This window comes from Micropterus salmoides, unplaced genomic scaffold (genome assembly GCF_014851395.1).
Source record: "Micropterus salmoides isolate LMB-PRFRI ecotype aquatic unplaced genomic scaffold, ASM1485139v1 Ms_hic_scaffold_14, whole genome shotgun sequence".
Taxonomy (NCBI): domain Eukaryota; kingdom Metazoa; phylum Chordata; class Actinopteri; order Centrarchiformes; family Centrarchidae; genus Micropterus; species Micropterus salmoides.
The window spans coordinates 21,219,584-21,237,670 of record NW_024040485.1 but is presented as its reverse complement, the minus strand read 5'-3'; the positions used below and the strand labels follow the sequence as shown (position 1 = coordinate 21,237,670).

Below are 18,087 nucleotides of genomic sequence, written 5' to 3'. Positions count from 1 at the left end.
TATCCAGAAAACCACCACTAATGATAGTGCACGCACATGGGATTTTATAGCAGAAGGGACACAGTTAGCAGACAGTTAATGTGGGGGAGGTTGGCCTAACAACAGTTGATTCCATAAGATAAAAAAGATTGACTATTATTATGTCGCCACATTACCAAGATGCTTTCTATCAGTTTTTTTTTAGAAAATCCTGTGTGGGAACATGTCAAATCAACAATTCAGGTACACTGAAATTTTATTCGAATTTTGGATATGTTTTAATTGCTATTTATATACTTTATTGATATTTTATAGTTGTACTTTCCTGTTTCTACTGCAACTGCTGCACAACAGTTTCCCTCAGAAGAAATAAGAGTTCAGTCTTATCTTACAAAACAAAAACATACATATTCCTCTACAAATAAAATGACTTGTGGGAGGATAGGCGATTCATAAGTTCTGTTTCTTTCTGACAGGGTGAATTGTGTCACTTTACAACCTGTTTTGGATATGGCCTGTTGGATGCTAACTGCTGTCCAGAAATACACCCAGAGGACAGACACAATCTGTACAGTAAATCCCAATCATCAATTAAAATACATATTTGGTGTTTTTCTATTACGCAGACCGTGTTTTGCCATGAGCAATGTACCAGGCTACTAGGTCAAAGGTTCCATAACAAATATTTGAACAGTCTGTTTATTAGGCTTGATAAAGTTTTTGATTAACAGTAACAACTCAAAATACTAAGTGCTGACGTTCATAGCTTTCAATACTTACTCTCCACTTAATTCTGAAACCACAATTGTTATCCACAGGATGATGTTATTTTGTCTGAGGTCTATTGAAGAAATTACAAAGCTAAAGGACAATAAAAATAAAGGATTACCTTTAACAGTTGGGTGGTAAGAATAAAACAAAGTAACCCACAAAGGTAAACCAACTGTCAACAAACGACCAAAAAAAGTATGACATGAAAAACTGGCAGAACTTTAATTTAAAATGTACACTGAAGCAACATGTTGACCCTCTGCACAGACATAAATGACACGTATATAATAAGAAAATGTAACATGACATTTAGTGAAAGCTGTACAAAACAAGTGTACCATTTAGCCTTTAATAATGTTGTAGCTCAGTAGGATTAGAACTGTGGATACATGTTAACACTAACCTCATGTTGATTCTGTTAGAAAAATGTCCAATAATCTATTTAATCTACCCAGATCGAAAAATATGCTTTTCATTCAAAATACAATACATTCAATGCAGTCAATATGCTAGTGCAAAAGACAAGAACCCGATGACGCAAAGTTTATTTTTTTTGTCTGCTCAGCAGGTGCTGCAGATATTTCCTTCTTCACGTCTGACCACTTGCTTCCTGGTCAAAAGTGCGGATTCTCTTTTTGAGGTGGCTTAATTTAGCTTTCAAATAGTCGTAGCGTTCCTTTTTCTCTAGGAAAGCAGGGTCCTGTGAAAATTAGAAAATAAAAAAGATTAATGGCTTACAATCACTACCACCCAAATCTGCCTTTTTCCTCTTCCTCTGCTAACTATCGTCTTGTCTGATTCATTCTCTAAATGAGGACTTCCACAGTTTACTCACATATCACAATGGAAGTAATATTATTTGCACAAGTGGACAGCTTTATTGAAAAAGACAAGTGGGTGTTTATACAAGGGGACTAGTGTCCTCACTTTTTAACAATATCACTTACATTCTTTTTTTGCTGATATGTCTTCAAAATGCTTTGAATCCTCTGCTGATCCTAAAAGATAAATAGAATGATAACCAGATGGTTTTCACAAAATATGACACACAATGCTCACACAATAAGAAGGCCTAATTAAAAAATGTTCACTTTAAATTAAATCCTGGAAGCCTATCACATAAATGGTTTATATGTTATATAAAAGTTAATTAAAAATCCATCTCACCGCTTGGCTTTTTGTACCTCTGAGGAGTCGTGCCATCGTGGCATCCAGCTCTCTGAACTTATTCAGGGTGGTGCTGATGTCTCTGTGAAGGTCCTTGTATTCCTGATACTGGTCATTGAAAACTGCTTTGTACTTTTCCCTTTCTTCCACACAGCTGATCTCTGGATACTTTCTGTAGGAAAGGATTTTAAGGAGGTGACACTACACGGTGACTACAAGCTTATTTTTTTTTTTGGTTTGTTTCTGTTTTCAAATCATGTCAAGCATATGCAATACATGGCATATAATATGGCTAATAATATGATTATGAAATAGAAAGAAAAAAGTCCCCAAACCACTTAAAATGTAGCTATAGTTTAAATGTTCACTCACATGACGTAGTCTGCAATGATACGGACTCTGGGGGTGTATTCAGACGCTGGGGCTTTGTTCAGACTGACTGGGTTCTTATGGTTCTTGATATAATCTTCACTCAGAGACTTATCCATTTCATCCTTGAATGATATGCGTTTTGGTTTTTGAGGGGTTAGTGGGATGGACTGGTGAAACTCCTCTTGGGGCTAAAGGTAAAAGAGATAGTATAATTCAGAAAACATTAACCAACAAATCAAATTATCATTAACCAACTTTAACCAACAAATTCAATTATCTAATGACTATACACCACTATGTGTGCAGGGCTGTGTCATCATTACAAGAAGCTTTCCAAAATGCCAGGAGCAAAATTTAGCTTAAGCTACGTGTCAGAGGAAAAATACTGCCCCATTCTTTTGCTTCGACAAGGTAAGCCTCTGAAGTTGCATTCCCTCAGCCAGGAGCTGGAATTATTATATTCACTGCTGGCCTCTCACCATTTCTTATTTGACATCAAATACATTAGCTGACCATGCGGTTTCTCACCCGTAGGTGGTGGCTGTGATGATAGTACTAAGCTTGGTAGCTGTTGAGGAACAATCACGAGTACTTGGGACACAACATTGTTTGTGCCAATGTCCCCTTTGTTACACTGGTAGACTACAGTAAACGTCTTACTTATAGATACCAAAGGTATGGGCTATAACAGGGTTACCAGCATTTACAGATGCAGAACACACATTGGGTAGCAGAATAAGAGTGTCTACTTCACATTAAACTCATCTGTGTCTGGCACATTTATACTAAGAGGTCAATAAATGTAAAAAAAAAACACTTTACAGCTTTGGGACAAATCCTGGTTGAATGTCATGGCATCAGCCAGCAGAAAAAGCTGACATAACAGTACTGACAAATGGCATGCTCACTGCAAATTGTCTTGACTGACTTTACATTTCATTGGATTAGATCTGCCACAGTAATATTATCCCTTACTGTTGATCCCAATAAATGGGGTGTTTGATTACTTCAAATAACCCCAAAAAACAAAAAAAGGGGGAGAGTGATGCCCAAATGTCATTTAGACAGCCTCCTGTCTCAGACTGTTACAGAGCAGCATTGACAGGAGTCATACAAGAAAGGGGATAAAGCATGGGCAATATATCTACGGAAGCTGAGATCATAACCTGACAGTTAAAACTTTAAAGGGTTAACGTAGCACTTTTTGTATAGGCCTTATATAGTGAATTTAACCATACTTCTATACTGAATCCATGAGAAGCAGTTCCCACATCCAACTAAGTGCAACTCTTGAATAAGACACAAATGATTTCCTTCCCACTAAATTTAGAAGCGATGAGCTTGTCTTTCATCTAAAATTTCCATAGGATAAATGAACTGTACCTTGTTCTTAAAGTACTCCCTCTCCCTACGTGTGGCCTCATGCCTCCACATCTTTAGACACACCAGGAAGCTTCCCAGATACATTGCCATGTTGATGAAAATGAAAGCTGTTCCCGCCATCTGGCCCCCATCAACCCGACACAGATTGGCCGTGATGGGGTTAACGCCTATGGTCATGTAGCACAGCCCCCCACGATTCAAGTCATTCAGGTAGACGATCCCTGCTGCCATGTAGAACAGGAACAGTGCCACGTTGATGAAGGCCTCTGTCAGAGGCCACCAGGGGGCGTCAAGGAGTATGGTGCGATAATACATAGTTAATCCCATCACCAAGAGAATGAGGGTTATAATCCAGGAGACTCCAGCTACTGCTAATATAAAGGGAGTCATGGGGCCTCTGTAGCTGTACCCAGATAGGCCTTGCCCATTATTATATACACCATTATAGAGTCCGTAGCTGTTGGACCACTCACTGTCTTTCTGAATGTAGGCAATGACACAGGCAAAGACCATGCCCCCAAATAGGAGCTGAAATCCGGCAAGAAGTCTGAGCAGGCCTGGCCAGGATTTCAAATAAGAGTACTTCTGGTTATAGACCTCCAGCTTCTCTGCGTAGTACTCTGCAGGGTGGATACTGGTGAGCAGAGATTCCTCTCGTGGACCCTGATTGAACAGATCATCAGAGGGGCTCGCCCTTAACAAAGGCTTATTGGAGTTCTGGCTGCAGTTGCCCAGTGATTCACCCCAGTTCCTACGCTCCAGCAGTGGACTTACAGGAGGACTCACCCTGGTCCCATTAGGAAGGATTGCGATGGTGCTGGCTTCAGAGTTATTGAAACTGTCACTTTCCCTTGTCCATTTATTGATGATGCCCCCCCATGACTGAGGGATGAGGGATTTCAGCCTGTCCTTCATGCTCCCTTTTTTCTCCTTCTCTGCATAAGGTGGAGTACTGGATGTGCGGCCTGTGGAATTTGTATCGTCATCATCTGTGATATTATCTGGTGTGGGTGTGTGAGTAACCCACACAGGCACTGGTGGATCACTAATGGAGTTCCTCTTGCTAGAGGAGGACCCAACCACACTGTCAGGCTCTTGTCTCTTGAATTTCTTGCTCCAGCTTTTCATGCTGCGGGCTGATTTTGGTGATTCATTGAGAAAGAACAAATCACAAAATCTTTATGAAGCATTGAGAGGGAGAAACTGTGGGAGGAATAGACAAATCGTATTAAGCATGTAAGCATATATCCCATAATCATATGCTCTAAAATCTATAACACACGTCACCTTCATAAACCTCTCAAAAAACAAAGAAACCCTGATTTTACAATGCAATACAGACAACATTAAATAATAGAAGCAGTCTTCTTCATGGAAATCTAATCTTAAAGGACCATACCTGCGTGTTTGCATGTTGCAGTATACTTCAGATTTTTACTGACTATTTTTGAACACAGGGCTTATGATTTTCAGATGTTCAGACGTTGCTGGCCGAAAACCCCAATCAATGCGCTGAAAAACAGGATAGGAAAAACTCAGGCAGCAAGTTGAAAGATCACTTATCTCCACCACTTCCCACTACCTCAAGCTGCCTGGGAAAAAGCTACATGTAGTAGCAAAAGCTTAGTCGGTTGCATATACTGTTTAAAAGAAGTGGAAGTAGTCACCGTGGCGTCACCCACTGTTTTGCGGACTACCATTGTAAAGCCTTGAGTTTGGCATTTTGGCCGTCGCCATCTTGATTTTTTTGGACAAGACCATGGCATTAGCTAGCTTGATGAGCAAGGTGCATCCATAATTCACATTAACTGTTATTTTAACCGGGATGCTAATTTTGGCTAGCGAAAAACAGGCCTAAGACAAAATGTACTTAAATTAACTGCCAACTCCTAATAAACAATGTGGTGTATACTAGTCGCCTCTAGCCTTATTGACTGCTAACATGGTAGTGACTTGTCAATCACAAGGTAGTCCCGCCTAAAAGCTTACTCTGCTTTATTGTCTATTTTCCTCTAAATGGGACCATAACTTACTAAATGAACATCATGTTGTATTGAAAAAGATTTGAAACTGGCAGCTGAGATCATAAACTCATTAGAAAAGTGTTTGCCAACATTATAAATCAGGTGAGAAGCAGAGTAATTTTGACATTATTTGTAATAGAGCAAGACTTCTTTTTGCAACCAGTGGAGTCGCCCCCTGCTGGCCGAAAGATTGCAGGTTTAAGACACTTAAGACATCGGAGGTTCCCGCTTGGTCGGTTGACTTCGTGGCATTGGTTTCCTTGACCTGGGGCATGCCATGTTAGGACCGGAATGGGACTCATTTTCAGCCTGCAATTCAGCTGCATTTTCATGCAACCTATTACTGAAAAACTTCAATTAATAGCCCAGGCTTTTATTTGCTAAAATCACTGAATTGACCCTGCCTATATTTGGGACAGGCTATTTCAGACTCAGCTATTAATTGAAGTCTTATGGTATACTGGAAATATCCTGTATAATTATAGCTTTACTATGTAAGTTTGCTATATTCTATTCAAACTTCTGTGTATTTTAAGGAAGTGTGTCTTGCTGCAACTTGGTATGCCACAACTGAAGCAAGTAATCTGCCACCTTTGAAAGATACTCAACTATAAAACAAACAAACAAGGATAGAGAGAGTATCTAACCGGTACAATAATTGTATTCTTCTGGCATTATGATGAGCAGCGTGCCCAGTATCACTTCTAGCGCCATGAAAACTAAAAATAAACACACACGTGGCTGCTCCTTAAGCCTTTTACCTAAAACAAGGTTGTAAACAAATCTTCTAATTGTCACAGTGTAACATTTCCTCTGTCTTAACCTTCACTAACACTGCATTGAAACTATTTCCTGCCTTCGAATTGTTATACATAGAGTCGAGTATTACAGTACTTGTATACTTGGGGAATCTTTACAGTCTGCTTTTATGTGTTGTGCTGCTAGCCTGATGGACTCGCTCTCTGATTTAAAAACAGGACATAGATGCGACGAAAGTAAAACAAAATAAGTTAAAAAAAAAGTGCATATAAATGTTGATTCATTACCACACCCTACTCCCACCTAAGTAATTTGGGATATTTAAGGTCTGACCACACTGCAACCCATGGATCAGAATTCATTATTCAGATGAATGACCAGATGTAGATTACTTGTTAAAATCAGGTGAAAATGGGGCTTATGAGTTACATTTCACATTCAATGTGATCCATTGTTAAAATAAAAATTTTGACCACTTTAAACTTGAGTTGTATCATCCATCAAAATAAACACAAAGGCTTCTTTCCTATTTAATCTTACCTTATCATTAGGCCTACATGGAAATGTTCATTGTTATGGATTACACAGCTGAAGCAAGTTTCAAGAGTCTGCTAATAAAATTGAATTGTAATAAAGGAAGAGTCTGGAATGGTAGGAAAAATAACGATTTCTAACAACTCAGGGAGGGACCACTACATGACTACAGAAGAGCTCAGACTCAACTAATAACAGAGGAGTTCAAGCTGAACTGTGACTCACAGCATGCTGCTGCACAAGCTCTTAATACACAGCAACAGTCTTGAAAAAGTCACAGTACATCCAAGTGGGAACACATTAATAACACAGAGCATATTTTTTTTCAGGACAATAAAAAGATCTCAAAACACCACAATGTTTCTTACCAGTTTGACCCAAAATTGTCTCTCTTGTCATGCAGATGTTAGTTGCTTGTAGGAACTGACACCTACTGTAAAATGGCCGCCGTGTCCACCAGGTCCAGTCAGCTCACCCTCTTCAGTCTCTCAGGTGACTCACTACTGGTGTTGGATGCACAGTTCCGCACTTGCAGGGCGATTGGCCAATGTCTGTGGAGAAGGGGGGAGTAAAAGCTTAAACATTAAACCTGAACCGCCCCTGTGCTGGTGCTGACTGGCACTAGGTTAATCTGTGGGGGAGAGAGAGAAAGAGAGAGAGAGAGAGAGAGGCTGAAACTGTTGGCATTAATAAAACTGAGGAGAGGAGGTGGTGAGCTAACCTGAAATGATGCATGCAACCTACAACAGGTGCTTTAAAGAGCCTGGATGGCCATTCAGGCTGCTTGGAGTTCATATTATTGACACTTTATTGATAAGTAAAGGGTACAAAGTTGATTATACACTCATTAATTCTGCTTCAGGGACTCCTGGTTACGTATACAACCCCAGTATTGTCATACTTAAAGTATTACGGATATCAATTTAAACTATCAAAAAAACAGTGTCTTGTCCACAAGATTACACTTATTTTTAGAGACAAGCATGTGTTTGATATCAGCCCTAAGATACCAATTACATCTCATATCTAAGATCTGTGAAATACTGTTTTATCATCCCATCATTTATGAATAATTCATCCTCATCGCAGCTGTGTCATATTGTGTTGTTGTCACAGAAGGAACTGGAGTGTTTGGCACTAGAGGGCAGCAAGCTCCTGTACTTCTCATTTTAGACCACCACCTCTTCTCCCCCTTTTTCTGTCTGTTATCCCAGCGGTTCCCAAACCAAACTTTTTAGGCAACTCACCCACTTCCACATCTTGGTTACTGCACCCCCCACCCCCCCCCCCCCCCCCCCTCTCTCTCTCTAGGTTTTATTTATTTATATATATATATATATATATATATATATATATATATATATATATATATATATATAATTTAAAACAAACAACTTATTTATTTATTTACTTATTTATTTGGTCAATGTCCCGCCCACAGCACTATCAGATTGGTTACATGTTGTGAATTATGGCCTATTAACACTTTGAGCAGCGGAGCTTTGAAGGGAAGGCAGTCGATATTGCTGAAGGTGCAATAAACATCAAAATCTGATGATCTGTTTCTATGATGACAGGCAGCACCAGTGAACATAGCCATAGTCACAGCTACTGGGTTTCACTCAGTGACACTCTTGAAAGTGACAGCTTTTAAGTCAGTCGCTCTCCCCTTACACCCACTCACTGCGCTTAAACACAGCATGCATATGCCTTCTCTGTCTTTTCACTGTAACTCTGCATTGCGATGTAAGATTATATATTTATTACTTTAAAAAGTAACAGTAGCAGAAAAAAAACCTCTTCTTAGACTGAACTTAGCAATCAATCCACAGTTCACCTGCGTGCAGAACCGTGCAGAGGGAGGTGGGGGATATTTCCATGACAAAAAAGAATGTTTCAAACCCCCCCCTGTTTTTTTTACAAATCACACCCTATTATAGCCTCATAAACAGATAACATGGACAAAAACAGGATCCATATGAGGATTTGTAAGTACAGTCTGTGTGGTTCAGCCTGAGAGAGGGAGAGGGAAAGAGGTGTGTGAGTAGCCATTTCCTGTGAACTAACTATTAATGATAACGTTTTTTAAATTTTTTATTAAATTTACATAGGAAAGTTTTCAATTCAGGTTTTTATCTCGTGAAAAATTCCACAAAAAATAATTGTTGTAGTTGTTACACTACTACTAGGAATGTGAACAAAATTTTCAACATGGTTAAATGCTAAAGCAAATTGTACAGAAAGAAAGTACAGAAAGAGCTTGAAATATCCTTTAAAATGATACCAAGACCATGTTTATAGGTTCAATAATCGCACAACACTGGTCATTTGACAGCCAAAAGTAGTCACTTTATTTTGTCCTCTGTTTTCCACTGAAGTCAAAGCAAAAGGTGTGACCCTGCGGCACGGCTAAAGCACACTCTGCTGGCTGCTTCTTACGTTGTTAGCCAATGGAAGCAGATTTTGCGGGCAATAAAACTCCCAAGGTCGTCGTTCAAATTCATTGAAAATTCGTTCACACGTAGTTTAGCAACTAAACTAAATGTCTATTACAGTTTAAAGAATGTTTTTACTCACTTTCAGCAAAAAACGAGACAATTTTGTGACCAACAAACTTTGACTTGCTCAAAATGCCAGTATTTTTTATTTTATTAACGGGAAAGACGGAGACTTGAAACGAGGAGGTATCTATGGTTTTCCTGGTGGTGTAATCAATCAGAACCCGGAAGTTCCACAAAAAACAAGCCAACAGGAGCAATTATTTTCATAACACTGCAAGTTGTCAGGGAAAATCCCGAGTTACGTCTGTTGGAACCAAGACGGCAGCCGCGATGGTGGAGATAGTCACGTACCTACTACTACACCATTACATTTTTCCCGTCGCGCACCCCTTAGGGGCAGCTCATGCACCCCCAGGGGTGTACGCACCACACTTTGGGAAATGCTGTCTTGTCCTATTTACTGTCTCTCTCTTTCCAACTCATCTTTTCTCTGCTGCATTTAATGTTTCTAAATCTGGCTGCCCAAGTCAACACCAACTAACATATAATATATGCTCTAGTATCTTTTGACCATGTTTCTTCAGTCACATGCTTATATTAGAATAAAAGAGCAGCTAAATTCATAAATTAGATCATGCTCTTGAGATATTGTAATGTTTCCAAGTAGCCTGCTTTCTGTTATTTTAATATAACCAGTACCCAGTCTGTTTTATTGCAAAATTCCCCTTTAGCAATGACTACATGTCTTCTCTGCACAAGATTTAATGCTCCACATCTGACTGCAAGAATCATGTGATGTCACTCTGTGCCATCTATTCTTCCAGAGCAGCGCTAATTTTCATGTAGACAAAGCTCAAGGCAAGGACATCTGTAGTGACTCCCCCTCCACCCACATTTCCTCCACCCTCACACACACACTCATTCTGCAGTACTCATAGCCGACACAGTACAGTAAACACATAATGCAACCCACTTTCTCAAGTGAGTCCCACCAGTGGCCCTAGCCCGGGGTTACCTCATCTGTTGGTGCGGTGCGTGTCCTCCATTGCTGGCGCAGGTGCCTGCTCAGCTGCAAGTAATACACAGAACAATGCAAGAGTATAGGGAGTGCTTAGATTGTATAAAACAAAGGCCTAACATGCACATACATACAGATCTTGTTCTGTGTAACCTAAATGTGTTGAATATTTGAAATAAGTATAGTACAGTAGAATCAAAAGTTTAAATTGATCTGAAATGTTTCCTTTAAAATATCATCATACTTGTACACCTGTTACGGAATGTATGGTTATCAGGGATGTGATTTTTCCGGATTAATCCGGAATTCCGGAAAGCTAAAGGAAGACAGGAGAACGGGGAGGAGAGGTATTTTCGACAGCTGTAAGTAACGTTGTTGCCTATAGTAGCCTATATGCTAAGTGACTAGGTAATAGCTATATTATTTCTGAGTAAGTTGCCCAACACTGAGTCGACAGTAAGGACCGGATAAATTGGGTATGTTTTGATTATTGCTTGTTATAGGCTATTTCTAATGTTTACTTTGAGTTGTGGATTTATCAATCATATAGCCTACATACACTTTGCTGTATGAATGGTTGCCTTTGTCTTTATGTCCTTATGTTAAAGGTTTTGGCAAGTTATAAATTAATTTCTTGTGAATGGTTGTTACGGGTTTATATAAGGCCTTTTCAGACGGCTTTGATCCGCAGGGTCACTCTGCGCTCCTCATCAACAGACAGGCAAACAAGCGCTCCGCGAGGTAACCATGGCAACGGCTTCTGTGTAACTGGCGCGATCACATGTGTCCAGTATCAGTTATATAGTCTGTTGTGTTTTGAGTTTCTCTGAGTTAGTGTTTTGTCTGTTCAGTATCTGCTATTTAGTCGGTTTTAGTTCCATGTCATTGTTCCCAGTCCTGTGCCTTAGTTATGTTTTAGTATTCACTCCTAGTTCTTGTTTACATTATTTTTGGGTTAGTCTCCTTTGTACTCTGTTCTAGTTCTGTGTTCTTTTAGGTTCTGGCACTTTGTAACATGTGTGTTCTGTCTTTGTTGGTTATTCATGTTGCCCCATGTCTATCTGAGTTCTGTTTTACCATAGCTTCTGTCTTTGTTCCTTGTTGGTGTTAGTTTATTTGTGATCTGTCCGCTTGTATTAGTTTATTTATATTACTCTGATGTTTAGTGTTGAGTAACTTGTGTTTTGTCTTTTCTCCCCTCAGTAATCTGCCTGCCTGCTACTCTCCCTGTTTTCCCTGCTGTCTCCCTGCCTGCCTGTGTCTCGTTAGTCTCATGTCTGTCAATTGTGTTGCTCCCGCCCTGCTTGTTATTCCCTGTGTATATACCTGGTGTTTCTGTCTTGTCTTTGTCGGGTCATTACCTTGTATACCTTGTGTACAGTGTGCTCCAGTGTGTTGTTTGCTCGTCTGCTCAGTCTCGTTTTGCTTGTCCCCCGTCAGTCGTTTGGATTTTGGATTTCGACCTGTTCTGGATTTTTCTGTTGGATTACCCTGTTTGTGTTGGATTGTAATTTTGGATTTCCTGAACTCAGCCACTCTTGTAAGTGTGCCCGCCCTTCATTTATTAAATCCTTGAACTATACCTGCTCCGCTCTGTGTCCTGTGTTTGGGTCCTACAACCTGCCCTGCTTCACCACACACAAATCCCTGACAGAAAATTAGTAGTTATATATATATATTTAGTTATAGAATCAATTATTGAATGTTGCACATTTAACTGTTGAAGCTTGGTAAAAAAATTTATACAAAATAATTATTATAGAGAGGTGCAACACATCCACCAAATAAGTTGTTGTCATGGGTCCTGCTTTACCATCCATGTTATAATAGAGCCGCTGCCAGTTTTATCGGGGTGTGGGGGGTTCTCAGTATATTTTCCTGCTTTTTTGCCCTTTGCCAATCACATGCCTGGGTTATAAAAGATGGGAATGGAAAGAGATAGTAAGTAATGCAGATGTTAAAGGAATAGTTTGAAATTTTAAGAAATTAGTTTATAGTAGTATAATAGAACAGTTTATTTGCTTTCTTGCCAAGAGATAAGAAGATTGATAGGCTACCCCATTCATGTCTGTCCATTAAGTATGAAACTTAGCTTAGCTTAGTACAAAGACTGGAAGCAGGTGAAAACAGCTAGTCTGGCACTAGTCTGCAGGCATGCTAACATCTCTGTGAGGCTGTAATTAGGCACAATGGCGCTTTGAGCTAAATGCTTACACATCTTAGTTTAGTGTGTTAGCATTTGTAACACTTGTTTTAGCACTAAACCAGACTAGAATTGAGATGATATTGTCAGCAGCTAACCTAAGCTAACCATCTCATGGCTATTTCCTTTACTGAAGTGGTTGGCAACTTACTGCACTGTAATGGTATCTCTGGTCTATTTTTTGTCTAATTGCATTTTCTTTTTTTTGATTTTATTCTGTTGATCTCATTCTAGTTTGGTTTACTTTACATTTCTTGTTATTATTAGATGTTGTTCTAATGCCTATCTTTGCCCTTATGGAAAGCATTTTGAATTGCCTTTATGTTTTGTGTTATACAAATAGGGATGGGGATCATTAACTTTTATTGATATTGATACCCTTATTGAGGCTGCTTAACGATCCGATTCTTTATCGATACCACTATCAATACTTTACTCTTACTTAGTGATGATTTATTTGGTAAGACCAGACCCAATGGGCATGAGGTAGGCCTGCACGGTATGAGGAAAATATGTGCAATAACGTATATTGAGATGACATATCACTTGCGATAAATAAACATATATTGAAGTGTACATATTAACTACCTGGTTGTTTTTAATTTAATATTTTAAATACAGCTAAATGTTGTTTCTAGAGCAGCAACATTAATGTTTACAACAGCAAAGTAACTGAATAACTTTATCTGACATCACAAGTAATGAGTGACGTTTAGAAAGAATCAGATCAGTCTGTATCAGTCCCTCCTCCTCTCTCGCTGGATGCAGGTGATGTTACCAGGTAGGAGGAAGAGGAGCGGCTGCATTGAGTTTTTAAGACTACAGACCAGTCTGTGCTCCAGACAGACAGCTTTCTATTTAGCTTGTTTTTAACATTTGGCTAATGCCAAGCTAGCATTAGCTAGCTTACAACATACAGGATAAGATACTGAGGACAGAGATGATTAAATTAACCGAAGGTTTTATTGCACGTACTTACAGTAACGAGCGTAGTTGTCATCAACTAACGTTACAGTAGTTATTATTCCACCGCGACGGCGCAGCCTCTCGCTCTGCTGCCGCTGCGTGTGTGTGTGTGTGTGTGTAGGAGCCGACAGAGAGCAGGCAGAGACTGCAGCCTGATGATTTTCTTATCCATTGCGTTGCAAAATAAAAACGAATTGACGCTCGAGACTTAACGTTATATCTCAATAGCAGTATCGATAAGCTCGAACCTTGTTGATTTTCGGGTTTTGAGAAATTTTGGAACCGGGTCCTTTTGGAACCGGGTCTCGATCCCTATCCAAATAAACTTGACTTGACCTTGACATGCCTATAACATCAGTTTTCCATTGACCTCCATGCATTTCTGACATTTTACATTTACTTTAGTGTTTTGCATTTGCTAACACTGCAAGTGTTTATTCTTTTCAAAGAGGTCAACTGTATTAATCGACAGCCTGACCTTGAGTGCCTCATTAAATAGTGATGTACTGGATGATTAAGTATTAATAGATGAAGCAGTGATGAGTAATGTCAGTCTTCAGTACAAGTTTTGGTGGCTGCATAGAGAATGTTAATGCATATAAGCACATTCACACTGTAGATACATGCATGTACACTTTCATGCTTGAAGTCCTGACACATGACTTGCGGACTCCGACTCTTTCTTTCCTTCACAGCTAAATGAAGCAGGGAAGCCATGGCAGCGTCCAACAGACAACCTCATTTGTATCATTTTTCATTTGTTCATTCTGCCTCAGATCTCTCAAAGAGAGAGAAATGAGCAACAGAGGAGGACACACAGATAGAAAGAGCTAGAAAGACAGAAAAAGAGAAAGGATGCTGAAAAAAAATGACTCTCAAGAAAGAACATTGGGTAGAATGAAAAGGCCCTTGACACCCACTCTCCACCACTACAACATTGTGCATTAAAAAGGCCAAAAAACAGGATCAAGACTCCTATTTTCTCTGATTTCCCCAAGTGTATGCCAAACCACGTTAGCTGAAAGTGATAGGGAGGGCATTAAGCTTAATGCAGCTGCTAGCTATAAGCTCCCAGGGCAGGCAGGGAGAAAAGTGGGGCCTCTAATAAATTAAATAAATGACTTCCCCTGCCTGCTGCAAACTGTCCCCGAAGGACCTTTTCACACTCTGGAATGATCCTCAACACCCAGTCATCTTCAGTCTTCTGCAACCTGCTTCCTTCTCTTGCCTTTTCTTACTGTGGACTGATCTTCAGTACCCTCTAGGGGAGATCTCTGGTAATTTGATTCTTTTTTCTCGTCTTTCACATTTAAACACAAGAACAAGTAGTAGCTGGATAAATTATCTGACATTAAAGAAGGAAATAATGGACAGCTCACCTGCTCAGGACATAAACTAAGCTGGGTATCTGTAGATAAACTGGGCATAACTGACCACCTTTCCAATTGGGCTTGCACTGTGAAACTAGATTCTGATCTACTAGTGTGTGTTTGAAATCACAAAAGATTTTTATCACATATTAAATGATAAAAACAAAACAAAAACAATATTCCATTTAATTATGCTGCACTTGTATGGGAGGGATAAAGAACAGAAGAGCTGTGCCCTCCTTTTCCACTGCTGCATATCTTTGGGATTGTACTGCAACAACTACAGGGTGACTGACTCTGCCATTCTTGTGGGATATCGGCCTGCTGCCAAGTCCCTCCTGATTTGGCAGTAATTAACCAGGCTGTGCCTTGTTTGTGCATGTGGACATGAATAGTAGCTTGTTATTTGAACATTAATGGCTGTGTGTGTGTGTGTGTGTTGTGGACAGACCATAGTTCACCTTGGAACAGCTCCTCAGCAGCTGCGTGTCCTCTGGAGCAATGTTTATGATTCGTCAATACATCCTCCTGTAATCACGTTTTAGGATGTCCCTGACTCACAGTTTTAAAGGAAGCATGATGTCTGTATCTGTCCACACACGTGTCAACCCACCTTTGAGTGCCACAAGTGACTTTAGGCTGCTGCCATTTCCCTTTTCCTTGGGGTAGACCTTGTGTGAAAAAGTTTCTGACTGGAGGACATGCAGGAGTATGGACAATTATTTTCTTGACTTGATGTAAAATGAAACACAATTTGATTTCAAATTAAAGGTTCATCTACAACTGCCAAAAAAAGAGGAAGAGAATTTGTGGTCATAGCTGAAGATAGTCTTTAATGATCTTGACCTTGGTGTCTCTCCTTGCTAGGACAAAAGTTCACCTGCAAAATGAAGGAACAGCCAACAGTACAGAGAACATGTTAAATCCATTTGCCATCCATTAAAAGTTGATTTATTCCAGTGCTACTACGTACATTATGCATCATGTGGCAGTGTACACAGAACAATGATTGGGTTACATTTCTTCACTTTTTCGGGGTTTTCACTCTGTTATTGTTCAGTAGAAGTGTGGTCTGATTCCTGCTCTAGGAGGAAAGCCTACTTTTCAGGATAATAAAAGACTCTGGGATGCGTTTATCACTTTGACTGATCTATCATCATCAGAATAACGTCATGAATGTCCCTCACTTCTACAAAATACTGCATATTTTTTATTGTCTGGTGGAGAAAATCGTGTCACTATCAAATATTGGAATGGTGTTTTGGCAGGACTTTGTTAGTAAGAATGAGGACTGAAGAAAACAAACCTTTACAACAGGGTCAAAAACAACAGAACCTGATCATACCGCCATCAGCAGAAATAAAGTGTGAAAACAATAGAAATGTTACCTTTAATTAACCAGAGTTTCAAACCCATCATGTCCTTTATAGATATTGTTTTTCTACTGCATACTTGCAACATATTGTGCATTGCACCCAGTTACCTAAACTCCTGCGGTTCATCATTTGTCCCGTTTACTTAGCGACATCTACAATGAGGTCATATTTACAGGACACCCACTCTTGCTGTTTACAACACCCCTGGGCCAAAACGGACATCTGTCAGTAAATGAGCTATTGCTCTCAGCTTTCCCCTTTTTTAAAATCTACTCTGTCCCTCTTGTCCTTAACACTAGTACCCTCACATCTCTCTGGGGAAGACACTCCAGCATCTGTGTAAATGCAAATGATCATTACACAGTGAGTGCAACATAGAACATGACCTGTCAGTTCCCCTGCTTCTTCCTTTCTATCTGTTTTTTACATTCAAACCACTCAAAGGACTTTGCTACGGGCCAGTTGGGAATCCTCTTTGTGTGTGGGGGACTGATGTTCTTAATGATGACAGATGGCAAGCGCGAGGCTAAACCTGATGTAATGAAGAGGTGGAAACCTTAGATATACGAACAGGCAGGTGAGGTCGTAATCGAGCAGATAATCTTCCATTAGCTGTCCTGACTCATTGGATAACACTGATTGAAACAGAGACTGTAATGGCATGATAGATCCCTTCATACTGGAAGGGTAGAGTGTAGCACTGTAAGAGAAGTGAAGAGAGGTGGGAGCAGTAAAGAGTCATGCTTCATCAACTCAAGTTGAAAGGAAAAAAGCTAATATTCATGCTTGATTAAGTTCCACTCGTAGCAAACTGAATATGTTCTTAAATGAAGTGCTCTCTGGCCAGTGCAGAGCCAGTGGAAGAGTGGAATTGCTGTCTCAAAGGGTTTGACTTGGTTTGACTTCAGCCTGAAGAAGCTTGGAAATAATTAAGATCCAGGAAATAATAATGATCCTATTTGTTTGTTAGCTTCAGGGGCCATAAAGATGATTTTTAGCACTAACATCCTTTCGGGACTATCTAACTATTCAAACTACTTTAGGACAGCATGCTAGCCCGCTAACCCGCTGACTTCCTGATCTGCCTTTTAAATGTACTGTGAAATCCTAAAGATTTCTCTTCACATAAAAAAAAATCTCAGCACAACTTTAGGATGCTTTATATACCATGCCTTTGATATTTAAAATGTTGTAATTTCTCCTTTTATCATAGTGAATGTGTTTCAGTGTCTTTTAGAAAGACAAAACACGGTCTTGATGCTGTAACGTTAAAGGAAAAGCATATGATAGACAATTTGGGGAAATGCACTTATTCACTTTCTTACTGAGAGTTACATGAGAAGATTGACACCACTCTCCTGTCTGTATGGTAAATATAAAGCTACCGCTAGCAGCCACTTAGCTTATCTTATTATAATGAAAAAATGGGGAAACAGCTAGCCTGGCTCTGCAATCCACTGACTGACTGAGCCAGGTTAGCTATTCCCAGTGCTACCAGTCTTTATGCTCAGGGTAGCCAACCGTCTGGTAGCAGTCGCTTCACATTTACACTAGAGAGACGAATGTGGTATCAATCTTCGTATCTAACTCTTGGCTAGAAAGTGCTTAAGTGTATTTCTCAAAATGACGAGCTATTCTTTTAAAATTGCAGAGGGACCAATTCA

At 39.7% G+C, this 18,087-nt stretch overlaps 1 protein-coding gene across 7 annotated transcripts; it reads right to left on the bottom strand.

The window, feature by feature from the left end:
• Positions 1-946: 946 nt before the first annotated feature.
• Positions 947-7,537, bottom strand: ocel1 (occludin/ELL domain containing 1). Of its 7 annotated transcripts, none has more exons than XM_038718311.1 (7): positions 7,424-7,537; positions 5,072-5,184; positions 3,673-4,808; positions 2,290-2,477; positions 1,918-2,089; positions 1,698-1,748; positions 947-1,450 (listed from the first exon to the last, which is right to left on the bottom strand). In XM_038718311.1, the coding sequence occupies exons 3-7, from the start codon at positions 4,798-4,800 to the stop codon at positions 1,340-1,342; spliced, it is 1,650 nt and encodes a 549-aa protein (XP_038574239.1). In that variant the 5' UTR covers positions 4,801-4,808; positions 5,072-5,184; positions 7,424-7,537; the 3' UTR covers positions 947-1,339. The 7 variants fall into 7 exon arrangements, with proteins under 7 accessions (XP_038574239.1, XP_038574235.1, XP_038574238.1 ...); XM_038718307.1 differs by having other exon boundaries at positions 3,673-4,875; positions 7,424-7,536; XM_038718310.1 differs by having other exon boundaries at positions 7,358-7,524.
• Between the last annotated feature and the right edge of the window lie 10,550 nt (positions 7,538-18,087).